Here is a 26,097-nt window from a genome sequence, read left to right as displayed (position 1 = left end):
GAAAATAATTGGCGTTAGCATGAGCTGAAGCCATCTTGTTTGTGGCATCCATTTTGTCAGCTATGTAATTCTTCCGTCTTCACTGTTGCTTGCCTTTCTATTCTGCTTGTGTCATCAGCTTTAGTTAACTCCTCCTGTACTGAGCCAAAGCAATGTATGAGGAAAGGCCTGTAGCTGCTGGAATGCACCTGGCTAAAGATGCAACTGTGTCTCTGTGCAGAGGGGTTTGTCACAATGGTAGCCTCGAATGCTACCCTTTAAAGTCAATTGGAAAACTTTTTACAAGAAAAAGTCTTGAATCGGGGACTTGGGGTCAAGTCCGGCAGAACCCAAAAGGGGGCTCAGCTCTTGAGGGTTTCTGGAGCAAAGAGCTCCATTGGTTGGGTGCAGAGATGTTTTGTGCGGCGGGTCGCTTGCTTTGGAGGTTCTCACTTCTTGATGTCGACATGGTGATGGGGGCAAACAGGACAGCAGGGCCACTCTCGGTGCTGCCCTCTGTGATGCTGATGTCCCTTGTTGGTAAGTCAGTCTTGGCAGGGTTGGTGTCCGGACTACACACTTAACAAGCCTTGGCTTCTCATGGGGCTCCTGTATCCATGGTATTGGTGCGGGGGGATCCTGGAGGGTCAAGCGGCACAACACATGCTGGGGAGATGGTTCACACCTCTGGGAGCCACAAAGTCCTTCTCCTGGCGTTCTGCCACCTAGGTGGACCCGGTGGTCAGCAAAACGGTGTACCTGGCAGACGCGTTGGTGCCTGCAGACTGCAGGGAAATGGCTCCTCCACTTCAAGGGAGATGCTGACTGTTTGGCGAAGTGTTGGCAGACCTCCATGGCTTTAGGAGGATGCAAAGGTGCTGGATGAGTTGGGTCTTTGCAATTGTCGAGACAGCGACAGGCAGGCAGTGTTTGGTGCCCTTTCCATAGCTGATCCACAGTGGTTGCAATTTCAGCTCTTCTTAGTCCTTCTTGTGTTCCCAGTAGACAAATCCGAGTTCCTGGTGTCAGGGGGCCACCTAAATACTGAATTTAGGGGTGTTAAGGGGAATGTAAGGTAGTCGCCAATGGGCTACATACCCCTGGGGTGCCTACACCCCTTACATGGCCACTTCATGTGCAGAGTGGCATTAACCTGACCCAGAATTCCTAGTTCCACTAAAACTTGATGATGGAAACCTTCCTTCTTTATTCACTTTAGGTAGCACATCTTAGGAGTGTGACTAACCTGAGGGTGAACACTCCTTCTCAATAGTGAATTTTCCCACCTGTCCTGTTGCCAAATTGGCCTCAAGGCAGGGGGTGGCATCACCCAGGACTGCGGGAAACTGTGGTCGAATATCAGGCGGTAGAGATTTTGAAGTCTCTGGCCTTGATATGCTAAAACACTAGCCAACTTACTGGAGGAAGTATGAACACCATTCTCCAGTCCAGACCTCAGAGAGCATGGGCTGTTACCTACAGGGGGTCAGAAACTTGTCTGTGATGGCAGGCTGGGCGATACAAGTCAGCCAGCTCACTAAGAGACTAGTATCATTAAGGGTGCACTTCTAAGGGGATCTCTGGTTGCATGTCAGGACAAATCCGATACTTGCAGCAAACACAATTATTTTCAGTGAAGCCATCATGCAGCTGGGTCTCTCGTAGTGACAAGTACAAATACTTAAGATGGCTTCCTGAACACTTGCAATGGTGTGACAATGGAACCAGACATCACTGTGATATATCTGTTCATGAAGATACATACTCACATATAATATAATGTAGCCTGCCGTAGGGCTCTAAGACCTGCTGTAGTGGTGATTTACATATAGTATATGAAGTGTGCATGGGCATGGCACACAGTGATTGTGCCATGTTGTGTTTTCAAAATGGTTTGCTCCATTTCACACATCCTGCAGTCTACATATAGTTTTTGTGTGGGACCTTTTGGGTGGCATAATACATGCTGCTGCACATAGAAACCCCTTTTCGTACCCATGCAGTGAGTACATAGGTACAATTCACCAGGGATGTACAAGGGTGCCATAATCCTTGCCTATCGAATTGGTTAGCAGGCTTCAGTGAACTGTTGGAGTAAAAAAAGACCAGTATCTAGTAGTTTTAAATGGGGGAAAAAGTGGGGGGACATCTGCAAAGGAATCGAACGTCCCACAGATGTTACTTTGGGAGGAAAGAGTACCTTCATCGGTACAGGAATAAGGAGCCTACTTGCAAGGATGGAAGGCAAGATTACAAAGTTAACTCTGAATATGAGAAATTGAACACCCCGAGTTCGGAACATACATTCCTTCCTTCTAGAATAAAATAATTGAAGCACTCTCTAGATGGCACCAAGTTGGAGTTATGAGGATATTGATCATGGTGGAGGTAGAGAATCAATAATTGTTTGTTGTGCAGTAGATCCTAAAAGTCCTAGAGGTTCATCTCTGTGTAGAAAGATGCTATCTCTCATTTCGGAGGTTACTAGGTTCCACATTTCATAGCAAGAGGAGTGGGGCTTGAACTGCTTCGTCATGCCAAATGAAAGTGAATTGTTAAGAACCTGAGTACTTCTTCTGGGTCTCTGGAAGGGCTAAGTCATTTCTGGCTGTGCAGAAAAAGAAGATGGATTGAGGGTATGACATATGAACAGATTATGACCTCAGATATGCTGTTTCTAGAGTTTTTGTTTTCATAAGAATTCAAATCTTTACTAAGATAGGCAACTACTAAACATTTAAAGGGAAGGGCCATTATAGAAAAGATCAGTAGTCAAAACTATCTCAAATACTCATTTGGGGTTAGTAATGTAAAAATCCCAAGAGCAGAGTTTCCGGATCCAGTCTGGAACCTGGGAATATTCTAATGGTGAGGAATCTGTGTTTACATAAAGTATCCATCAGAAAGAGCATTACCAAAGGAGAGTAATGTGTTCTTAATGGATGCCCTAATTTGATAGCAGCCTCTCTCTACTAAGGTAGATCAAATTGCCATTCAATACACATAGGTAAATAGTAATCATAAATTCTATTGGCCTTCCAGCAATGGCTGTCACTTTTTAGACATAGCTTATGGAGTTTGTGTTGAGACTCAGAGTAATTTTGTGTTGCAGTACAGAGAGCTGCAGATTCTTTTTGTGATGTCAATATATTTAGCCATGTGTGAAGGTCCATATTTAGATTTAACTGTTGTCCAGCTTTTTGTATATCTGTGCAAGAGATTTTTTGCGATTAGAAGTTTGCAAAACGTACTCAGACACTCTTGTCCAAAAATTAGAAGAACTATATAAGACGGCCCTAGAAATCAGTCATTTACCACAATCCACTATGCAAGCTCTGGTCGTCTCCCTACCCAAACCGGGATGAGATGGCACTGCCTTATCCAGCTACCGGCCCTTATCGCTGAATATAAAATCCTTAGTAAGGCCTTGGCCAACCGCCTCCTGCCCCGCTAAATACCCTAATACATAAGGATCAATGCGGATTTCTCCCCGGCCCATAGTACTTCCCTAAACACCAGACTGCTACACCACGTCATGGCGGCTACTCGTCTTGAATACACCAATGCGGTCTGCCTGTCATTAGATCTTCGCCAGGCCTTCGACTCCATCACTTAGGATATATGTGTGCAGCCTTGTGCCAATTCGGACTCCCTCCAGGGTACCTCCAATGGGTGCGGCTGCTCTACACCAATCCCACCGCCAGAGCACGTACTGGGAAGCTTATTTCCTGCGAATACACCATACATAGGGGCACACAACAGGGGAGCCCGCTATCCCCCATATTGTTCGTCTTGGTGCTGGAGCCTCTAGCGATAGCGCTGCGGCAATCGGTCGAGAGTAGGGATACCGCTCGATGGTACTGCGCATCTAATTTCGATATACGCAGATGACATCCTCATTTATTTATGAGACATGACAGCTAGTGCGGAACCCCTTCCCAGTCAGTATATTCTCTGCCTTTGAGCGTAGCTTGGGCCTTGCCATCAGTGAGGGAAAGTCAACACCTTTTATTTTCTCGACGGACCACACCCAGGCACACTTTCTTATGGCACCTACAACTTGACGATAGCGCACACCACCTTTAAATATCTGGGATCCGTGTATACAGGGCGCACTCTGATCAACTTGATGGCGATCTAATGAGGGCGATTACAGCCATACGCTCAAATATATCCTTTTGGACCTCCCTACCACTGTCGGCGATGGGGCGGATAGCCATTTCCAAAATGGTGATGCTCCTCCGTTTTCTATTATTCTTTGTAAATCTACCCCTAATAGTCCCACAAGCTGTATTCAGAACATTAAATGTACTCCTTCTGGAGCTTACATGGGGGAAAGGTCGGCGCAGGGTTAGCCTCAAGACATTTTAGCTGGAGCCCCACAAAGGCAGATTAGGGGTTCCAGACTTCAGGGCCTACTATTATGCATGCCAACTGCAGTAGTTATCCTTCTGGACAGCAGGCAGAAACCTGCAGGAAATAGGCTATGGTCCCCGAGACTTAGAAAGTGGGACACTTCACAGACTCTTGCTCCCCAAAATCAAACCCCCGTTGCAGGGACCCCCCTTACTAACAACCGCACTCCAATGTTGGAAAAAGGCCCTACAATATACCTCGGGGACACCCCCCTATGCGAGGAATATCCCGTTATTAGGTATACCACTTGCTAGATCATGATATGTTCTTGCAAGCCACAGGAGCAGCAGATCGCCATTATCTGCTATACGCTGCAGTCGCCCACTACACTAGAGAGACATGGGCAACCTCAGCGCATTGTACCTCCACAACATGAGCTAGTACACTTGCTTTACTACATGGGGAAGGGAGGCCACCTCATGAAATTGCTGTACACTGGTATCAGGGCGCAAGCTTCCATCACACTCACTGATCCCCGGACAAAGTGGGCAGAAAACACAAAAAAAGATATAACCGACAAAGCCTGGGTGAGTATTCTAGAACACCCCAAATGGGTATCCCATAACGCCCAACTTAAATTTATACAGACTATGGTGCTACATAGGTTATATTTAACTCCAAAGAGAATACAGCGTATGTTCCCTGAGGCCCAAAATTGCTGCCCCCGACGTAGGGCTGAGAAAGCAGGATTTATCCACATGTTATGGGCTTGCCCCCGCCTCTGCGCTTACTGGGGTAGGGTTCGAAGAGCACTTGAAGAGACCACACATTTAACGATTCGTGACAACACTGTGGAATGCCTACTGGGTCTGCGCTAACGTACTAGCGCCCTAAGGGTCCAGTTGCGATTTCTCGACTTAGCTCTTATCTTAGCCATAAGCGGGATTACCATGAGATGGAAAGCTCCTCGATGCCCTCTATTAACAATGTGGCAGGAGGATGCAATGGTGTGTGGACGAGAGTGCGGCAATTGGATAAATGGAGGTGAGAGGTTAACGAAAGCACCCCATCACCCTAGAATGGAACCGCATGCTAGAAGTTTAGAAAGTTCGATCTAACACCTGGGCCCCTCACTCCTATTCCATAATATATCCATAATGCTACATCACATGTGACACAGACTAGATAACGCCAACTTGAATCCAGAGAGCATGCCACCAACAACTGGTAACAAAGTGACCTAGACAGATGTATGGTAATAGGCTGAATGATACAACAACAAAAAAGAAGACCAACAGGAAGTGGGGTGGGAGTGTAAGGGAATGTTTTAGTTAATGTAATAGTTTAAACTGCATTTCTAACTGTAATTGCGCCAGGTAATACCTTTGTGCCTTATAAGCATGCGTTACTGGTCGTACATGTACGCAGAATTTACTTTGATGTATTGTAATCTACACTCAAACGTCTTATCCTACAAATTTGAAATTATTTGGCTAAGACGCTTCAACAAAAAATGAAAATGCCGTAATGTACCTAGTAATAACATTGTAACCATTTTTCTGGTGCTCAATAAAGTTTGTATAAAAAAAAGCTTCAGAAGATAATTAATCTAAGAATTTTTTGTTATTTTTCAATTCTTTGTTTAACAAACAAATTAACAAGCAGCGAGTTTCAAGTAATGATTAATCATTAAAACTGAAAAAACAATAGCAGTTGTTTATAGATAGTTCTAAATCTCATTGTCAGGAAGGTTATGTAATGCTTCCATTTCATAAGAGATCATGTAATCCTTTCTTTAGGGTGATGGTCACTTAGGTTGTTTGAAAAGGGACAGAAGTAAAAGTGGGTGATAGAAGGGTATCAATCAAATGTATCCCTCAAAACAATACCTCAATTAGATGCCACAAACACTTTTTAATATACTGCCTTGCTCAGGTGGCTGTTGCATGTGTTGACTCTTCCTTCCATCAGATTTTATGGCTATTTTAATGACTTTAAAATGTAATACTATATTGAAATAAAATATTACTGATTTTCAGCAATTCTGTTGCATCTGTCTGTATTGTCATTTTAGGCATATATTGTGAATCTGTTCAAGAGCCTAATTGACCAACAGTCTTGGAGTAATGATGGCACTGTCTCTGAAAGAATGCTTCGTAGCTCTCTTCTGCTTTTTGCTTGTATGCGGAAGTACCAACCTTGTGTCGATAAAGCTGAAGATTATTTTAAGAAGTGGAAGGAGTCCAATTGCACTTTACGGTCTGTGATTAGTTTGGTTAATGGCAACTATCTTTTCAATGTACTGCTAGTTTTTGTTCTGTTTGTATGTTTCTAAACTTGAGATGCAGGTTTTCCTTATTGTTCAGGTTTTTTTATTATGGGAAATCACATTGCAATATATATAGGCATCCTGTAATACAATATTTATGTATATGCAACGATTTAACCAGCTCAAGATACACTTGACCTATGACCATAATTAATATTCAGGGAAACTTGCCACATTTCCAGTCTCAGATTCCTACTGGCTCTGCCTTTTGCCTTATAGAGTGCAAATTCAGTTATGTATAGAACGCATATTGTCTGCCGCCATTGCTCATATACGGGTTGGATACAATTTTGCAATTTGTAATGATTATTAGTTTTGCCACCATAGTATCTGATAATCTAAGTCTACTGTCAAAATGTTAAAGGATGTTCTAAATTGTACCAGTAATTTCAGAAAGTCTACACTTTAGCGAGGCCACAGATCCCTAAATATAGGGCAGGTGGCAATCATATGGGCCTCTTCTAAAGCACACCTTGGACATCTATAGCTAAGAGTCTCATTCTAAACCTTTGGGGGAAGTAAAGTTGATGGGTTGTTTTATATTTCTGCATTAATAAGTTAGCAGCACACAGGTATTTATGAGCCTAACTAAAACTCTGCAATATATTTCAGTTGTTATAGGAAGATGCAAACCAATAGCTCATTTATCTGCATGCTGCTTGTTGCAGTTGGATAGTTGCTTTTTTAATCATGTATATACATTTTTTTCTGTAATATCTTTCAAATCAGATAACATTTTGATGATGTCACCGTTATCCATAGTTTAGCTTTCATGAGAAAGTCCATTATCTGCAAATATTTGAAGAACCCAACTCTTAGGAAGCTGAAACTTGTTATTAAGTATCCGTTGATGCCTCTAAAGTTGGGCACCACCCCATGTTAACCCATTTTTGTTGCCAAGTCATCATAAAAGTTTTCTAGTAATGTAGTTTTTATTCCAGTTGGAGTATATTAATTGATAGGAGGAATATTCAAATTTTTAACGCATTGTGAGCATATGCTTCTGGTGTCTCTAACATGAACTTCATCCGCTTAAGTAGTTAGGATCGTAATGATGAAAAAAATATCCACTCATGTTGGCTCCTTTGGGCAAAGAATATGTATTAGTAGAATTATCCTGCACTGCTATGAAGAGCAGGATTGACAACCAGATGTTTCTTCTATAAAAAAATGTATTTGTTTGAGGCATGTGTGACTGTGTTTATGCTAACTAGTGTCGCGCTCGGAAATATCCAGGTTGTTTTCCTGCGAAGAAGGTCTTTTGAGTCATGAGGTAGAATGACTCCTCCTCTTGCTTGTAATGTGCATGGTCATAGACTCCATCAACAGTTTGGCAAAAAGTGGGGGCAACCATGCAAAAAGAGGTCACTTGCTTACACATGGCCAGGGTATTTACGGCTGACCAAGATGGAATCTCATCAATTGGTTACAGAGCCTTAGGGTGCAAGAAGTTTCAGTGCTTGCAAAAGATGACCCCAAAGGGTCAGTCTTAGCTTTTCAAACCACTCCTGGATACAGCCTTTCAGTTTGTCCCCTGGAATGTTTTCAGCCCCAGAAATGTTTCTAATTTCAAATGTTAAACATTGACTGGAAGGAACCAATTCATCAATGTAACTAGAATCACTTACCAGTTACCATAACTTATTTAGAGCTTTTTTCACTAGATGTCAAGTTTTTTGCATGGGCTTCTCCATCATTTACCTGACCTCTTGGAGCAGTGCACAGTTATATCCTCCACACAGGTTATTGTTCACATTTTCTGTCTTTAGAATGTGATCTCAGCATGAAGACCGAAACTTTGACTGACACCAGCCGCCTGCTTTAGTGGACGACATGCACTTGTGTCACAGCCACTTGAATTGCTTAGGTCCTGTTCTAATCCCTACAATTGGTGACATGTGCGTGTGCGCATGTATGTGCTTTAAGAAAAACAAATGTTATGGGGTTTTTATTAGGAAATTGTTGGTCCCTAACTTTTGAACACTCTTTTCACTCTTTCCATTTCTGTATTTTATATATTATAAGTAATGTATTTTAAGCTGCATTCATAGGTTTGTTTGCTATATTCAACACCTCCCACACATTCTCTCATGATGTCTTGGCTGCAGACCTACCTTGCAAAAGTGATTGAATATTACCGTCCATGAAACATATTTACCTCTGTAGAACCATCTCTTTGGGCAGTGTTGCATCTTGACCACAGCTCACATCAACATTGTGGCCTCTTTCTTCTTTAGCCTAAAAGTTAAATTGCCTATATTGTTACTCAGCACATTAATGTGGATGTGTATTTATTTGAAAACTAAGAAATCAACCTACAAAGGGAAGACAATAAGATGATTATCAAGAGCAGGTTATTATGAAGAGCAAGTATCACTTTTGATTTTTGTAGCTAATGGATTCCATTGCCTACACTGTTTACTCTAATACCCAACTCCACTGAAGCTATGAAAGCAAAAAAGGTTTTGTGCATAGGCATACAGTAAAAATCTGAAGATAGATAAGCCACTTTGTGCCTGAAATGAGTCGGGTTACAATAAGGAGGAGACATACAAGAAATAAAACTCTTAGAAGGCGGGATCTGTGACCCCTGACTAGGATGTCCAGAGGTTTAATATATGCTGTGCGTACTCCAGAGCAAGCAACAGATTCACTGGAAGGACCCTCAGTGCCAGTGCACGGGCCATGGCAAGACTGTAACTGGAGAGCAAACATTTGAAAGAGTTTCAAATTAACTACTCCAGGAAGAACAGTAGATCACAAAGGAGACGCAAGTGGTAGGCTATCATCATACTCAAAGTATGAAATGCTTGACCATGACCATTCATCTGGCATTGCCAATAGCATACTGAGTGAAACTTCAAGCATGGGTAAACCATAGTCCATCTTGCCCAAGGAGTTGGTGTCTAGTTATAATATTGTAATTGGTGTAGATATTTGATTCCAAGCATGTGAGCTCATTTGTCCAGTGCATACTTAAGGCATAGTAGATGCATTAGGGCAGCGGTAAAGAGGAGGGTTACCTGTTAGAGAAGCTGGTCCATTTTAATTCTAGAACCTGAATTACACACACATTATTTTGACACTGAGAGTGAAATAAGACCAATTATATGTTTCAAACTGGAGTAGTTGGCATTGGCAAGCAAAATGTATCCATTTACCCTCCCCTGTCCTTGCAGCGAAGCCCTCAGTGAGCTGCAGTCTCTGCTAGAGTCTAGGGAGCATTGCATAGGAACTCTGGGCGGGCTGTTCTAAATACTGGTGCTAAGTAGGTTAGTAAGTGATATTTAAAATATCCAGAAAAGATAAAGGCAATGGTCCCTAGGCACCTCTGACAAAGAGGAACTTGAGTCAAGTACAGTCTGCAGCTGAAATGCCAGATAATTAGGATATGTCTATCCTCATGAAAGAGAGGCCCTAGTCTGAGGAGACATAAAGGAGTTGCAAGCCGCAAGAGGCCCAACCAAGATACTTTTTTGACGCAGCAAGTGTGCCTTAAATACCTTCGGAAAAAGGTCTCCGCACTAAAATGGGTAAGCACTCTCTTATGCTTAAAGTATATCTGAAGAATGGCATTCTTCACGGTTAGACTATGTACTCTAAGGTCATTAGCAGTGCCTAACTATTACAGTATTTCCTTTTCAGTTTATTTCATGATCTGACTCTGGCTGGCCACCTTTATGCTCTCAAGCTCCTGAGAGATTAGTAATCCCTTTCTATTGGCCACAGTTAGGAGGAGTTAACCAAGTGTCAGTCAGTCAGTCAAAAGTACTTTATTCGGCAGTCAAGAGCCATAAAAGTAAACATGTTTTAAAAGACACATTTAATTGAAAGACATTTTATACATAAATGCTTAAGTCATGTAAAAATATAAAAATATCTGTACTAAGCAATAAAAGGGTAATCTGGCTTTACTGTTTCAACGATCACATATAGACCTAAAAGGAGTACAACATATAAAGTGCACCAGTACTAGGCATTAGACCAAAGGCTATAAGCATTATCTCATAAAGTGCACATTATAATAGTTTGAAAAGAACGTGTTTGCACTAGTTGAGGGAACAAGGTGGCTACTTCGGTGACAACTTTTTCCTATGTCTGATAGCTCCTATTAGAAAGCTTGCTACCCCAAAGCAGAAAATGGGGGAGAGTAACAATTGAAGATAGAGCAGAGCCGGCCTGACTTGGACAAATTGGCAGTCTCTAAATAATGGTAAAATATGCTTTTCGCGCAAAGAATCCTAGTGGGCGCAGAAAAACATAAAATGAAGAGTATCCAGCTCTGAAAAATGATCACAGGAGCAGGGTTTTTGTGATCCAGGTTTCAAGTGACCTTGGGAAAATGCCAAAAGCCAAGGGACCAGATTCAAACGAAATCTGGGCAAAACAAAACAATGATATGCTTTGTTGACATAAGATAATTAAGGCTGCATCTGTGGACCCAAGCTCAATATGGCAGACCTTCTCACAGACGGTTTGGCTAATTCCATCTCTTTCCTAAGCCCTGCCACTTTCCAGAAACTGCTGTTTGAAGTCTGATTGCAATCTTGCCCAGGGACCCGGGGCTCAGGAACAGGTCAGGACGGCCAAGCCATCTAGTCTGTTCCATTATGTACTTCAACCAGGGAATGTGTAACTCCAGTGCAATGCAATCAGTAATTATAAGTTGGTGTAAGTTTGGGGTCGGACTTGCCCAGATTCTAAGCTAGCGCAACAGCGGGGTGACCGTGATCAGGTCTGAAATGTAACTGACCCCCAATTCTTCGTGTAAGTTAAAAACAGGGGTTGCAGTGGGGACGGCAAGGAGTTTTCACATAAAAATATTCTCAGCCACCTGAATTCCCTTCACATCCTTGTAGCCCCAAATGTTGCACCCAGACGTAGCCATTGGGATACATTTTGCATTATAGACCTTCAATAGTGTGGGAAAGGGCTTTGACCCCAATCTTTTGACAAAATCCAAGGTGGCCGCTGCTGCTCTGGCTGAGATGTTATTTTTAAGTAAACATTGCGCGCACCAAGATCCTTGCACATCAAAAAGTACCCCTAAGTATGGAAATGTGGACACTTTGGTTAATTTGGCCCCCTTGCAATACAATTTGGCCTTAGCCACCTTTCGGGGACCTATGGTCATAGTATGTGATTTCTTAAAATTTGTAGTTAAATCTATCAAATCCATAAAACCTATAAAAACAATGTAAAAGTTGTTGAAAGCCCATCACGGTTCTGGCCAGTAAAGCCGCATCATCAGCATACAAGAGTGCAGGGATCATCTTGGAGCTAGGTCTGGGTATGTCTTTGCAACTGGATATTAGGGAGTCTCCCAATTTGTTAATATATAGCGTAAGCAGCAAAGGGGCCAAAATGCACCCCTTCCGGAACCCCCTTTTTACTTCCCAGGAGCCTGTCAGACTGCCATCTGCATTGTACCTTACCCCTGCAGTGGTGTTTTCATCGGCAGTGTGCAAGAAAGAGACCAACTCCACATCTATCCCCAGATCGCGTAACACCAATCACAACTTAGATCTATTAACATAATCAAACGCTGAAGTTAAGTCCATGAAGGCCAGATGTAAAACTCCCCTCTTGGTGATGGTGTACTTCCCAATCACTAAATGCAGGTTAGGGCATTGGTCCAAGGTCCCTTCCCCCTGCCTGAAGCCATACTGCAGATCAGAAATTATGTTAACCTGATCAAGCCAAACTTGTAGGCGATCCAATATTACTTTCCCTTAAATTTTAGCCGCTGAATCTAGGAGGGAGATCGGTCTATAGCAAGCAGGGTCATCCTGGGTGCTTTTTTAAAAAATGGGGATGATAGCCTCCTTTGCCCATGATGAAGGAAAGCCACAGACAGGCTGCATTAAAAACATGAGTTAGAATCCTACAGAAAGTGAGGTAATAGCTTTATTTTTTTTGGTAAATATATTTTTATTGCAGCAAAAACAGGCATTTATGACAGTGTATATTCGCCCTTCCAGACATTTATCCGCGTGCATGTATATCCCCATTTCAACCTTCACACAGCCTTTTAGCTCACACCCCGGAGGTTGAGCGGCGCAAATGTAAAGAAAGGTCCATCCTGGGGGGAGTCGCATGGATCGGTGAAATTCGTTGTCTGGTAGATGGCAAGGCCACTTTTCGGTCCCCTCAGTCCCTCCCACTTTTGTAACTGGCAACCGTCCCAATCAAACTACATCCCTTTAGCTAAACTCACCCCCCTCCCCTACCCATCCCTTCCAAGACTCCCCCTCCGTTTCAGCATCCCCCCCCTCTCTCCCCCCTTCCCCACTCCCCTTCCTCTACCCCTCCCCCCCTCCTCCCCCAACCCCTCCCAGGCGTGTCAGAGTGCCACCAATGCGGATCCGCACATTATTCTGTAACCCCGAACCCGAGGCAGATTGTCAGGAGCAAGCAACTAAGAATGACTGCCATCACGTAGGAATCAGGTGAGCAAGGGGTGGAGGTCAGGCCAACACTGCCTCAGTCAGTTACTCTGCCGGAGCAGGGCTATGCGCTGGGGTATCTTCATCCTCTAGGTCCAGGAATTGGAGGTCTAGGACCAGCCTCCCACGCCCTGGCCCTCTCCAGTGCCATGTCATTGTCCGTTCTAAGCGCGGTCTGCATACGGAGTTCCCCTTCACAACGGGCCCATTTGTGTAGTTCAGCCTTCCATTTCTCTATAGTGGGACCCCTACTTGATTTCCATTGGGATGTGATGGTTCGCTTCGCTAAGAGTAGGCCTAGGTCCAGAAATTTACTAGTGATTTTGTTCTTTGACGTGTGTGGGAACAAGTGTAGGATGCAGTGCGCCATGGTGAGTTGCAAGTCCCTCTCCGTGATTTCCCCCAGAATTCCCACTACCTCCCGCCAAAATGAAGTTAGCTGTGGGCAGGACCAGAGCATGTGCTGAAAGTCAGCCACACCCGCTGGACAGCGCGGACAGTTCGCTGGGTGGGACGGGAAATATGTATGCAGTTTGTCAGGGGTCAGGTATGCCCTGTGTAGGACGTAAAAGTGCACCAGCTGGAACCTAGCGTTGCGCGTCCCGTTCCGGGCCCATTCCACTATGCTAGACCATGCCTCCTCAGGTATGTCCGTCATTAAGTCGGCCTCCCATGTCGCTTTCAGAGATAGGAGTGGGGCAATAGTCTCCGAGACCATGCGCCTATATAGGCACGTGACTGCTTTGACTGTCCCTGCCATCATCACTATGTATTGGCAGCCCAGCGAGAGCGGCGGTTCTGATATGCCCGTCCCCCAGTGTTTGCGGATCGCCGTCGTCAGCGCTGCGTGGAGGAGGAAATCCCCCCCGCCAGTTCAAAGCGGTCGCGCAAGAGGTCAAAAGGCAGCAGCACTCCATTCTCATATAGGTCCCCTATGGATTCCAGTCCCTGTTGCCCCCAGCTCTCCAGTCGACGCCATGAGCCCCCGTGCGGGAGTACCCCACATAGTTTTAGTGGGATCTCAGGCGCATATGGGACCTTGATGCGACCCCTCCGTCGGTATCTGTTCCAGCATTTCCGTGCCGTCGCAAATTCCTGGGTGAGGTGAAAGTCCCCCAGCGGGAGTCCCAGGACAATCCGGGCCAGCACCTGAACCGGTCCCGCCGGCTCCCCCGATCCTTCTCCCTCTCTCCTGGCTCTCGCGACCCACTGTGTTAGCCATTGTAGCTGGGCTGCCAGGTAATATAGTTCATAGTCCGGCACCGCTAGCCCACCCTCTGTTCTGGGTCGGAGAAGTGTGCTGTGTGCCACCCTGCGTCTACCCGCCCCCCATAGGAAGCCGATCACCATCGACCGCAGTTTCCGGAAGTAGCTCACCGGGATCCAGATCGGGAGGGTCCTGAAGAAATAAAGCAACCACGGCAGGGTTACCATTTTAAGTAGTGCCACTCTTCCCATCAGCGAGAGTGAAAGCGTACCCCAAAAGTCAAAGTTCGTCTTGATGAGCCGTAATGCCGACCCGGTATTGCCCTCGAGGATGTCTGCCTGATCATGAAAGATTGAGGTGCCCAAGTAGCGTAGACTCCTCTCCTCCCACGTCACTCCTTCCGTAGTCTGGGAACGAAGTCTGCGTGGGCGGGCTGGGAACAGGTAGGACTTCGTCCAATTTACCCGGAGGCCAGACACCCTACCCAGAGATTGCAGGAGGGACTTAGCCCCGCGCAGGGATGCTGCAGAGTCCGCCAAGAACATCAGGAGATCATCGGCGTATAAGGCGATGTGGTGTACTTGTCCGTAGACATCCAGCCCCTGATATGCCTGTCCCTGCCTGGCTCGTGCCGCTAAGGGTTCGACCGCTATGGCAAATAATAGGGGGGAGAGAGGGCATCCCTGGCGGGTGCCCCTGCCCACCACGCACATCTCCGAGATTATCCTGCCAGTTCTAACCCTCGCTGTGGCGTTGCGGTAAAGTAGCGACGTCCAGTTCCACGAAACCCTCGCCCAGGTCCAACGTGCGCATGACCTGGAAAAGGTACGGCCATTCTAGGCTGTCAAAGGCCTTCTCCATGTCGACCACGAATACCGCCGCTTCCTCGCCATCGTAAGTGTCGGCCTCGAATACATGCAGGAGCCGTCGTATATTAAGCGCCGTGTTGCGGGTCGGGATAAACCCGGATTGGTCTGCGTGGATCAGCGTGGACATATGAGGGAGTAACCGCGTCGCTAGGATCTTACTCAAGATCTTGAAGTCCAGGTTGAGAATGGACAGTGGCCGATATGCCGTTCTGTCCCATGGTTGTTTGCCCGGTTTCAGGAGCGGGACGATGAGCGCCTCCCCAGTGGTCACCGGCAGGCTGCCCAGCCGCCTCGCCTCATTATAAAGCCATGTTAAGCGGGGCGCAAGGAGATCAGTGTAGGTGAGATAGAATTCAGTGGGGAGTCCATCAGAGCCCGGCGTTTTATTTCTCGCCATGCTCTTAATGGCCACCCTCACTTCTCTCTCTTCAATTTTGTTCCTGAGCAGTTTTGCAGCGTCTTCCTCCAGCTCCGGCAAGTCTAGTCCCTCCAGGAAACCCCAGAAAGCGTCTTCCGGTGGTAGGATCCTGCTATGGTAGAGCTCCGTGTAGTAGTCATAGAAAATCCCATTAATTCCCTGCTGGTCAAAGCGCGCCGCACCCGAGTGGTCTCTGAGCTCGAGGATGACCGAGCTTCGTCGCGCTGGATTGGCCAACCAGGCCAAGAGAGCTCCTGACTTATCACGCTCAGAGTGTGCCCGAGTGAGGTAGGCCTTGTAGTCGAAGCACTGTTGCCGCTCCACCGTCGCCGCCACTAATTCCCGCGTCTCCAGTAGAGCCTCCTGAGTGTCTGGACGCTCAGGTCGCGCTCGTTCCAAAGCTCGGAGTTTCTCATCCTCCCGCGTAATGTCGGCCAACAGAGTTTTCCTAACGCCCGATGCCGCTGCGATGCATTGCCCCGGTACCACCATCTTAAAGGCATCCCATTCAATTGTGGCTGAGCCCGCAGAGCCCGCGTTGACCTGGAAGTAGTCCTCGATGTTCGGGGCTATCGTGGTACGGAAAAGCTGGTCGTCCAGCGCTTCCGGGCGCAGCTTCCAGGCAGGAACTCTGGGACGGCACTGCGACCAGCGCAAGTGCAACAGGAGTGGGTTATGATCGGAGATCGTGCGCGTGAGATACTCGCTATGGTACACCTCCGCATGCACGTCCCGGGAACTCAGGAAGGCATCGATGCGGACGTGCAGCTCATGAAGAGCGGAAAAGAATGAGTAGTCCCGATCCGATGGATGGCCGGTTCTCCACGAGTCAACTAGATTCCATTGTGATTGCCAAGCGGAACGCGCAAGCGCCAGTCTGCCAGTCGGTGCATTTGGAAGAGGGGGGTGCGATCTGTCCAGCGCAGTGTCAGTAACACTATTAAAGTCTCCTCCCAGGAGCAGGCGTTCTACCAGGAAAGGGGCCAGCCTGTTGGACAGCAGAGCAAGAAAGGCCAATTGGTCCACATTCGGGGCGTATATACAACCCAATGTCAGGTCCCTCCCATCCAGCTTGCCTCTCACCATGACATACCGCCCCTCTGGGTCAGTTAGTTGTTGTGTGCAGTGAAACAGAACCCCCGCCCGCACCCAGATTGCCACCCCCCTGGCATATGCAGAGTAACCAGTATGAAAGACTTGTCCTCGCCACCTTCTTTGCAGTGCCTTCCCTTCCTTAGCTAACGGGTGTGTTTCCTGGAGGAAGGCAAAGTGGATACCCCGTCTAACCAGATAGGAGTGGATCTTGTGGCGTCTGTGCATAGTGTGCATCCCTCTGACGTTCCACGTGAGACATTTGTAGTCTAGGTCGGGTCCCATTGCAGTACCCATCGTGCTTCACACACCCTCGCGATGACCTCTCTGACACGCCCAGGTCCCCCCCCCCAGCCAAAGAAAACAAACCCCCCCAACTCCCACTCCCCCGGACAGACCCCCAACATGGAAACCCCATCCAAACTCTTAGTAAAGCTAGTGTATCTTACCTGTTAGGGTGGCCAGTACGCCGACCCCCACAGGCCCGAAGCCCCCCGCTCCCACCCCCTCTCCCTGGAAACTTCAGGATGCAACCCCCCCCCCCCCCCCCGCGGCTCGACCTCCTCCCCCCCCCCCCCCCCCCCCGGGATTGCAGTCAGAAGTCTCAGGAGGGGTGGTTACCCCAGCGTCCAGCTTATGGGGGCATCCAGTATCTTATAGATATGTCCAGCCTCGTCCAGGCCGCATCAGCTGAGGATTCCGTCCGCTGCTGGAGCCCGGACTAAGTGCACTGTTCTTTGACCGTTCCGATGCACTACTGGAAGGGCTGGCGTCCCCCTGGCTGATGGCCGCGACCGCCAGTACCGCCTGAGCTCGTTCCTGCTGCCATCCCGACGGGGAACCAGGTCTCTTTGTTGGTGTCGTTTCCGGAGAGCGCCTCCTAGGCGAAGTCATCAGGGGAGCATCCGTGCTTGACTCCTCTCTAGTGTCCAGCCAGTTCCAGGCCTCCTGCGGTGTGTGAAAGAAGTGGGTGCGGTCCCCAGCAACCACCCTAAGCCTAGCCGGGAACAGCATAGCATATGACAACTGCAAAGACCTCAATTTTCGCTTGACCGCCGTGAAAGAGGCCCGTTGCTTTTGTACATCTCTCGTGAAGTCTGGGAAAATCATTATCTTGCTATTGTCAATCCGCAGGTCCGGCAGGTTCCTGGCCTTTTGGAGGATACAGTCCCGGTCCCTGAAGTGCAGGAGGCGCCTCACTATTGGGCGCGGCGGACCACCAGGTTTAGGCGGTCGCGCTGGGACTCTGTGGGCGCGTTCTAGGGCAAAGAACGGGGAGAGTCCGTCTGGAGCCACTTCAGTTCGCAGCCATCCCTCCAAGTAGGAGACCGCGTCCCGGCCCTCCACTTTTTCTGGCACTCCCATGAGGCGGATGTTATTGCGTCTAGATCGCCCTTCGCTGTCCTCAGCTCTGAGCTCTAGTACTCGGGCCCTCTGCGCCACTTCCGCCAGCGAAGCCCTCAGCGTAGTCACGTCGCCAGGCAGTTCTTTCAGGGTCGCCTCCGAGGACGTCACCCGCTCCTTCAACTTCCTATGGTCGTCTCTCAAGAGGGACAGGTCCGAACCGATGGTGTCCATACGCTTTTCAATAGCTTCCCGCGATGCCACAATCGCCTGCATAATGTCACTCAGTGAGGGATCACGCGAGCACGCCTGGCCCCCCGAGCCGGTAGGCAGCGCCTCTTCCTCCACGAGATGGCCTGGGTCATCTAGTTTCAGTGCTTCGAAGCCCTTCTTCCTGCCGCCTCGTACCATGTTGCCCAGTGCCAAGGCAGGTATGCGCCTGGCCCAACCTCCAGCAATTCAGGGCACCTCTGATCTCCGGCGTCGTCGCAGGCACTCAGCACCGTCGCGCCTCCCCACTTCTCGCTTGGTAGCGCACCAGGTTGTTAAACCTCAGGGTGCAGGACCCCACCACACCAGGTCAGGGGGGGCTCCCCGAGGGGGTTCCCTCTCCAGGTGCGGGGCGAGTGTCTCCCCCGCCGGGCCGCTGCGGGTTTATATGTCCTGTACCTCTGAGTGCGATGACTAGAGCAACCCCCTGTGCCCGGGCGCCCAACAAAATGCCGCCTTAGGTCCGGGGGCCTGTCCGCACCTCTGGCAGCCGCAGCACCCCCTCCACTCTTCTGTGCGCCTCCTGTCAGGAAGGCCAGATGAATCCACAGGAGTCGACGCTTAGTCCCAACGCCCCTTTGCCTCAGAAGTCACCCGACACAGCAATGTCAAGGTAACCGCTAAAACAGAAGGGAAAGGGGAAGTGGATAAAATAACAAAAGAGAAGAGAGGCTGCCCTCGAGAGTTGGAGAACACTCTTCGTATTGGTCTTCGGGGTCTTCTGTTTGACCTGTAAGGAAATCCTATTTAATTTCAAGCAGCTATTTTACATGCAAATCATTTATTACACTAGCAAAACGCTTACCCTTAAACCACAGGCAATTGCTTCTCTCTTATTAGTTTTCAACTGAACTCGGGTTTCAATTAACCTATATAAAACACAGCTATCAAGAATATCTTACGGAAATAGTTTAGTGTGACTCTATGATGGATCTTATAATAGATGTACCTGGCAGAGTTGGGATGTGTTCTGTAACTAAGTCCATTTAAAGTTGCATTCCGTAGCTTGACAACAAAAATATATATTGCGTTTCAGAAAATACACGATACCCTAACTATGAGTAAACTATAGAAGAAAGAAAACAGCTTCTGGCATTTCAGTTCAGCCACTTGAGAACGCCTTGGCTAAAAGACGCCAAATGCGTCAAAAGCAGTTCATTTCAGTCTAGAATGAGGCTTGAAGAGTCTTACTTCAGGTCCCTCGTTGCGCATGCAAATGTAGAACCTTTTCGGCTGAAAACTGAAGATTTCTCTGGAAAACTCAGAACTCCGGAACTTCACTTTGTCTTCGTGGACGATTCCAGTTGAAGTGCGCAGTTCGTTATCAGAACGCGCGCCTCGCCAGCTGCACTGGTTGTGAGCGAAGAAACACTAGACCGGCAACTTTTCATTCTGCCGCGTCCCGTTCCTTCAACCATGTTTACGCTGCTATTTTGGAGTTCAATTAAACACCGCTTAAGGAAAATTATTGGAACCACATGACGTCTTTTCCAGCGTGAGTGTTTACATTGCGTCTGACCTTTTGACATGATTTTTGGGGTTTTCCCACTATTTTGACTAATGGCTAGGCAACACCTGACACCTCCCTTGCGCAGAGCCGCTCACCTCACGCCACCGACCTGTGGCGGAGACAGGCGCCCCTCCTCCAGCTGCAAGGCGGACCTCCTACACAGCGAGGTCCCGGGCTCAGCTGTCGCCCAGATCAGCAGGTCAGGTCCGGGTGTCTGGGCCACGGCCACTACGTGGGCGATGGGTCCTGCTTCTTCCTGTGACCCCCTGCCTCTTCAGTGTCCCGCTCTGAGGCCGTGTCGAGTCAGGCGGCAGCCGCCATTTTGGCCGTGCGTTGCCTCGGGCGTCCCGCCTCAGCGCCACTCACCCCCGGTCCTCCAACAGTGCTGGCGCCAGTCCACTCAGGGCGCAGGGCAACAGGGGACCACTAAGGCAACAAAACTGGGCCGGCAGTCTGCCCAGCCTCTCTGCCGAGGAGTCCAGTCCGGGTCCGTTAGAGCTGGGCCGCCATCTTGGGGTCAGGCGGCCCTCTGCCAGGCTCCACGCCGAGCTCCGCCAACGCCGCCTCGCCGGCTGAAGGACTTCACCCACAGCAGCTCCGGGGGGCTCCTGCTGCAGCGCGGCCGATCGCCTCTGTCCGCCAGCGATCTCCGCCGCCCGTGGGACCGCCTGGTCAGGCGAAGGGAGTCGGGACCACGGCTGCCATTTTGGCCGGGCGCCCGTCTGGGCAAACAACGACCTTTTGAAGCAGTGGTGGGGGCTCCAGAGCCACCAAAGTTATCCCCAGTGCTCCTCAGGCCCTCCCATTCGAGCCTGCGGGTCCGAGGGCCGAGCCGGGGGTCAGGATCTGCTGTGGAGCCGGGCGGGAGCGGAGGAGCTCCGGAGTCCCGCTGCCAACTACATCGGCTCCTAAGCCACGCCCCGTGAGGTAATAGCTTTATGAACCTCATCTATGCTGAAATGGAGGGGGATGCTTGGTGGGCCGGCAACTGGTTGTCCCACAGAAGCTTCTAGATTTACATTGCTATAGATGTTATCAAAATGCTGGACCCGAGGCTTAGCAGGTATCATATAGTCTCTCCTAGAGTTGGGCATGTCTGGGGAAAAAAAGGGCTGTTGACCACCGACCAGAATCTGGCGCTGTCAGCCAGGACACTGGCTTGGCTGAGCTCCTCCCAAGCCTGCTCCCTTATCTGCTTCTTCCTTTCCTGAACTGCAAGTTTATAGGCCTTCCGGCGGCTCCTAGTTAATATTGCATCCCTTCGATTTTGCATAAGGGCCAACTTTAGTTCCTTATGGGCAGCTGAACAGGTATTATCAAACAACCTTTTAGGTTTTGGGTATGTAGCTCTAGCTTTAGAGGTTAAATCAGATGCTACCTGCTTAGTGATTTTGTCAAAAGCCACTAGGATGGCTCCATCGTGTGGGACAGGATCTGTACAGACTTAGAACTCCGGAGCACAGGTGGGTAAAAATTGTCTAAGAAACTCTCTGAGAGGATCCTTTCCCACTTCAGTCTCCATGATTGGTGTTTAGTACTGATGTTAGCATTAGAGATTTGACTCACTACCCCCCCTTTTATGGCGACCGAGAGGGAGAGATCCAGTATTAGAGGATTATGATCACGAAGACAGTTCCAGGTATCGCTTAAATTTTTAACAGCCGGCGCTAATAAAGCGGATAAAATAATGTGATCAATTATGCTAGAGCTACCACTGCCTGCATAGGTGGGCACCAGGACAGAGGCGTCTGTTTGCTGTATGCATTACAAATTATGGGCTGAAAGGAAACTTTCTAAAAGAGTGCCCGATGGTGTGTGTGCTCAAAATGATTTGACAGATCAAAACTATCACCCTCCTCCAACATGGGAATACAGTTAAGACAACAATGATGGATATTAAAATCCCCTAAGATTAATGTGTCATGATAAGCTTGTCTTCCTACCCAGTAACTTTCCAGAAAAAGCTCTAATGCTAATAGATGTTCAGTCTTGTGAGATCTGGTGGACGAGTTATAAAAATTAACCAGTAACAGGGTGGGGAGATTCTTAGATGAAAGTTCCACTGCTAGCACATGGGGTGATCGACAATCAATCAGTTTAGCTTTGTAGGAAAGCTTAAGAGAAAACATTAAAAGAAGAATCTCCCTAGCTCTTCCCATGTTCGAAGGCATTGCATGTTTGCAAAATGTAATAAAACCGTCCAAATAGAAACAATTGTTAGACTCCCATGTGTCTTGTAAAGCAATAATGTGGTGTGTAGCAAGAAGTGTTTCCAAAATATGCTGCCCATCTTTGATCTGAGACCAGTTATATTCCAGGACAATACTTTCATGAGAGGGTCGACGGAAACAGCTGGGTAGAAATAGTTTTGGAGCGATTACCCAGCAAAGGTGGGAGTGTAGGAGCAGATACACATAGCTTAGTGGAGGCATTCAAAGACGACATCTTGACCGGAGTTTTTTCAGCTGCCGACGGTAGTCAATCATTCTTGAAATTAACAATTATGCACTCCCCTCAACGTTTTTCTTAATCCCATAACCTTTCCACCCCACTCATCTGGCAATAATGATGTCTGAGGAACTTTTAGGACCATTAGTCACTTTGTTATTACACCAGTGAATGGTCTTATGAATGATCCAAATATGTTTCCTAGGTGCCTGGTGTGTGTGGGAACACCTAATAAAACAGAGACTAGAGGAGCTAATTGGGGGGGCGGGGGGTTCAAGTATACAATGGCTATCAGGTGTGGCCGTATTTGGGTGGGAGAAAGAGTGTATAGATGGTGGACCCTCATTGAGATTTTCCCGCCCTTCTGTGTGGGCCACCTGAGGTACAATGATAAAGCTCCCCTGATGTGTGTTTAGTATGATTAGTGTTGGATTTGCTGGTTAAAGACCCTGACGCCGCTTCTTGGGTACTGCTCACCTGGTGGTCTTGGGTTGCACCACCAAACGCCAGACAAGGGCCCCTCCTCCCCCCTGCTGCTATGACATGCCCTGCGGGACAGTTACTATACATGGAGGCAAAAGAATTAAGTTTTAGCGTGATTTCTTCCTGTTTTGAATATATGGGTGCTAACAGATCTTTGGTCAAACTCTCTAGTCTCACAGCGAGATTGTCCAACAACAGTTCCAAATTACGGTCAGCTGGAGGTGGGATTGTTTTTGACTGTGGCGATTTTCTTAATGCTCTCTTGCCACCAGTTCCCTTTCTTTTAGTGGGCGGGCAATACAAGTCTTCACCCAATCTCAGAATGGCTGCAGAGGTGCAAATAGATGATTCCACCTACACCATATGGCCTACTGTCGATGAGGGGGTCAAGACATAGGGTGGACCTTTCTTCTGCTGGATCCTTAATTGCCTTCGTCATGTCTCCATCCCTTACAGATGCCAATGCTAATTTCTCGGACTCCATGAAGAGCCTTTTTTCAGTTAGGCTATCTCCTTCGTAGTAACGTTTGCCGCTTTAGTTAAAAAGGAGTCTATGTTCCCAACTGGCCCTGCTACATTGGTTCCTAGCGTACCCCCTTATACGACGGCCACTTTCCTTTTATCCATCAATAGTCAGTCAGGAGATGCTTTGTCTTATATGATCTGAGCTACAAGATAACAGTCTCTTCAGGGGTCAGATGGAGAACACGGGGCACTTCCTGAGTTAGGATAAAGGGGCAGGAAAATGTAAACCAGGAATAAAACAGTCACAGGTCCTCATACAAAGGAAACGTGCAATGTACCTTATTCTTGCCCTTAAGGACTCACTCCGAACAAGTGTTGTAGCCTTGGGGTAGCCTGATCCGGTAACGAGAGCCAAGAGACCTGGCCCCGCCCAGCCTCTTCCGACCACTGACAGGCGCAGAAGGGCCAACCTAGTGTTTTGTGGATTCTTTCTCACCTTAAAAGCCAATAAGAAGGCTTGCAATTAGGCACAGGCTCCCCTGGATACACGGTCTGTTGATGGGATACTCTTTGAGGTGGTTGAGAATTTTGGTATCAAGTCTCTAAATTATGTAGACCTGCTCAGGGAACAGACATATTGTTGTAGTGATAGATTATGTGCTAATTACCTTGCGAAGTACCCTTCATGTCTGTCACTGCAACTACGGCGGCAATTGCCCTGATTATTTTCTTTATTATTATTTTATTTTGACCAGACACGGTTTCCTAGGCCTACATGGTGACTGTATGGTGCATATGTAAACTGATCTCCAAGTTCTCCTCATCTTTCCACTCACTATTTAATGTTGTGATAGAAAAATGCTTGCAGGACCCTGCTAGAAATGGTTCATGATCTGGAAGTGCCCCTCAGAAAAATTAGTGCTGTTCTATTGCCCTACTGTATGTCTTAGTGGTAAAGCATGTGAAACATAGAGCCCTTCAACATATTTGAAATGGGCTGTTCATATATCTGAACTCTGTTGAATTTTGAAACCACAAGCTAAAATGATGGTTCTACATGTTAGCCTTAAACGTGACAATAAATGGGCTTGAATGATATGTTTGCTGCCACATAAGAAGGTGAGAAAGATGAGAGCGAGCTCCTCCATGACTTACTGTGAAGTAATAAAAGGATAAATCTGTACTCAAGTGGGAGGGGAGACTTACGCTGGCAACCCTATTATGGAGTTCAGAAAAGCTGGGCAGTTTGTGGAAATCGAAGGGCTTTGACTGATGGGATCTGATTGGTATTTCATGCATAAAGGATATTTGGGTAAATGGTACGATTCTGTTGTTCGATTCCCTCAAGCTACAATATCACTTGAGTGATGGTGAATATTTCTGGTTTCTCCAGGTACTACATGCTTTGCTAACACACATCCCCAGGGACACAACACTCCCTGACGTTTCTCCACTAGAAGATAGAGTGCTAGACGGCCATTTTCCTGAGAAAACTATTTTGTTACTGTATAAAAAGCTCATAAACAATATGACTGACCCGTTAGAACTGCTTAGACGGCAGTGTCAGGAGGATGGGCTTGAGCTTGATGATGAAGATTGGCAGGAAGCGGTGTCATCCCCACGGGTGGTGGCAATCCCGATGAGGCTCAGATTAGTGCAGCTAAAGATTTTGCACAGGTCATATGTTACGGGCCTCATTTGATCCACATGGGCCGCTCAGGGAGGGGGGAATGCAAGAGGGGATGCAGGGAGCTTGGGTCTTTTATACATATTTTGTGGCATTGTGCAAGGGTGCAGGGGTTTGGGGGAAAGTTCATGACACGTTGCATGTGTTCCTAGGTACGGAATTGTGTCTGGAAGCCCGTAGGTGTATACTGAATATCTGGGAGCCCACCAACCTTAATGCGTTCCAAAAGCAGTGGGTAACGTTGGCGCTCATGGTAGCGAAGCGCAATGTCGCCCAGTTGTAGGCTGCCAGACAGACGCCTCAGGTGGAGAAATGGAGGGAGGACCTGGACTGGTGCTTGTTTAGGGAAAGATCAGTATATTCGGTCCGGGGAAGCGGGACAAGAACTGGGACGCCTGGAATCACTATAGGGGGGACATATGTACCCCCCCCTCCCCCCCCCCGCCCCCAGGGGTCTTCTTGAAGAGACTGAGGAGCACACGTCCCCTTGATCCGCCAAGTTTGATAACTGCAGTGTAAAATGTAGGTATGGATTGTCATCAACGGCTCTCGATTATTTTGTAATGTGTCACCTGATGTTTTATTTTTGATTGTTTCGGTTTAATAAAAAGAATTTAAAAAAAAAAGGATGAATCTGTGAAGAGAATGTTTCTTTCTCTTGCGGGGAAGGACAGCAAGTATGTATTGTATTGCTAATGCATCAGTTCTCTAATGTGTTCCCGTAACTTGGACTCCATAGTTGCTCTGCCCATGATATAGACACTATGCTAGTAAAAAAAAAAAAAAGTATTTCAAATAAATTGAAAGCCAGCTTGTCACAAAGAATTGTCATGGTGCATTTGCTATATGTTAAACCTTTTAGGGCCAGATATACGATCCATCCTCGGTGGATCCTTCTCTATGCCGGGGCTGGCCGCTTCCCCCTGGAATTGGGGAAGGGCGGCTCAGTCTGCGATCGTCATCCATGGAGGAATTGCTTTCACCTCTGTGGCGCTTTACTGAGGCCACTGTTGCCTTTGTTCTGGCTATTTCCACGGCTGCTAGTATTCTGAGGATGGGTGAGCCTGTCACTCCCATTTCCTTCAGACCATCTCTTGGAGATTCTCCACTGGGGCTCTGGTGGACGGGAGTTGTTCCTTCCTTTTGAGGCATCACTCCATGATTCTCTTATGAGGGCTTGGAGGCGCCCTGCTA

At 47.7% G+C, this 26,097-nt stretch overlaps 1 protein-coding gene across 1 annotated transcript in view; it reads left to right on the top strand.

Annotated features, from left to right (window-relative positions):
• ERAP1 (endoplasmic reticulum aminopeptidase 1) overlaps nt 1-26,097 on the top strand; it is a 507,475-nt gene that overhangs the window by 421,276 nt on the left and 60,102 nt on the right. The window contains exon 15 of the mRNA XM_086960958.1: nt 6,410-6,594. Coding sequence (XP_086817084.1) covers nt 6,410-6,594 — 185 coding nt within the window. The remainder of the gene's footprint in view (nt 1-6,409; nt 6,595-26,097) is intronic.

This window comes from Lissotriton vulgaris, chromosome 3_1, assembly GCF_964263255.1.
Source record: "Lissotriton vulgaris chromosome 3_1, aLisVul1.2, whole genome shotgun sequence".
Lineage (NCBI taxonomy): Eukaryota > Metazoa > Chordata > Amphibia > Caudata > Salamandridae > Lissotriton > Lissotriton vulgaris.
The sequence above is the reverse complement of the archived record's forward strand: the minus strand, read 5'-3'. Positions and strand labels throughout refer to the sequence as shown.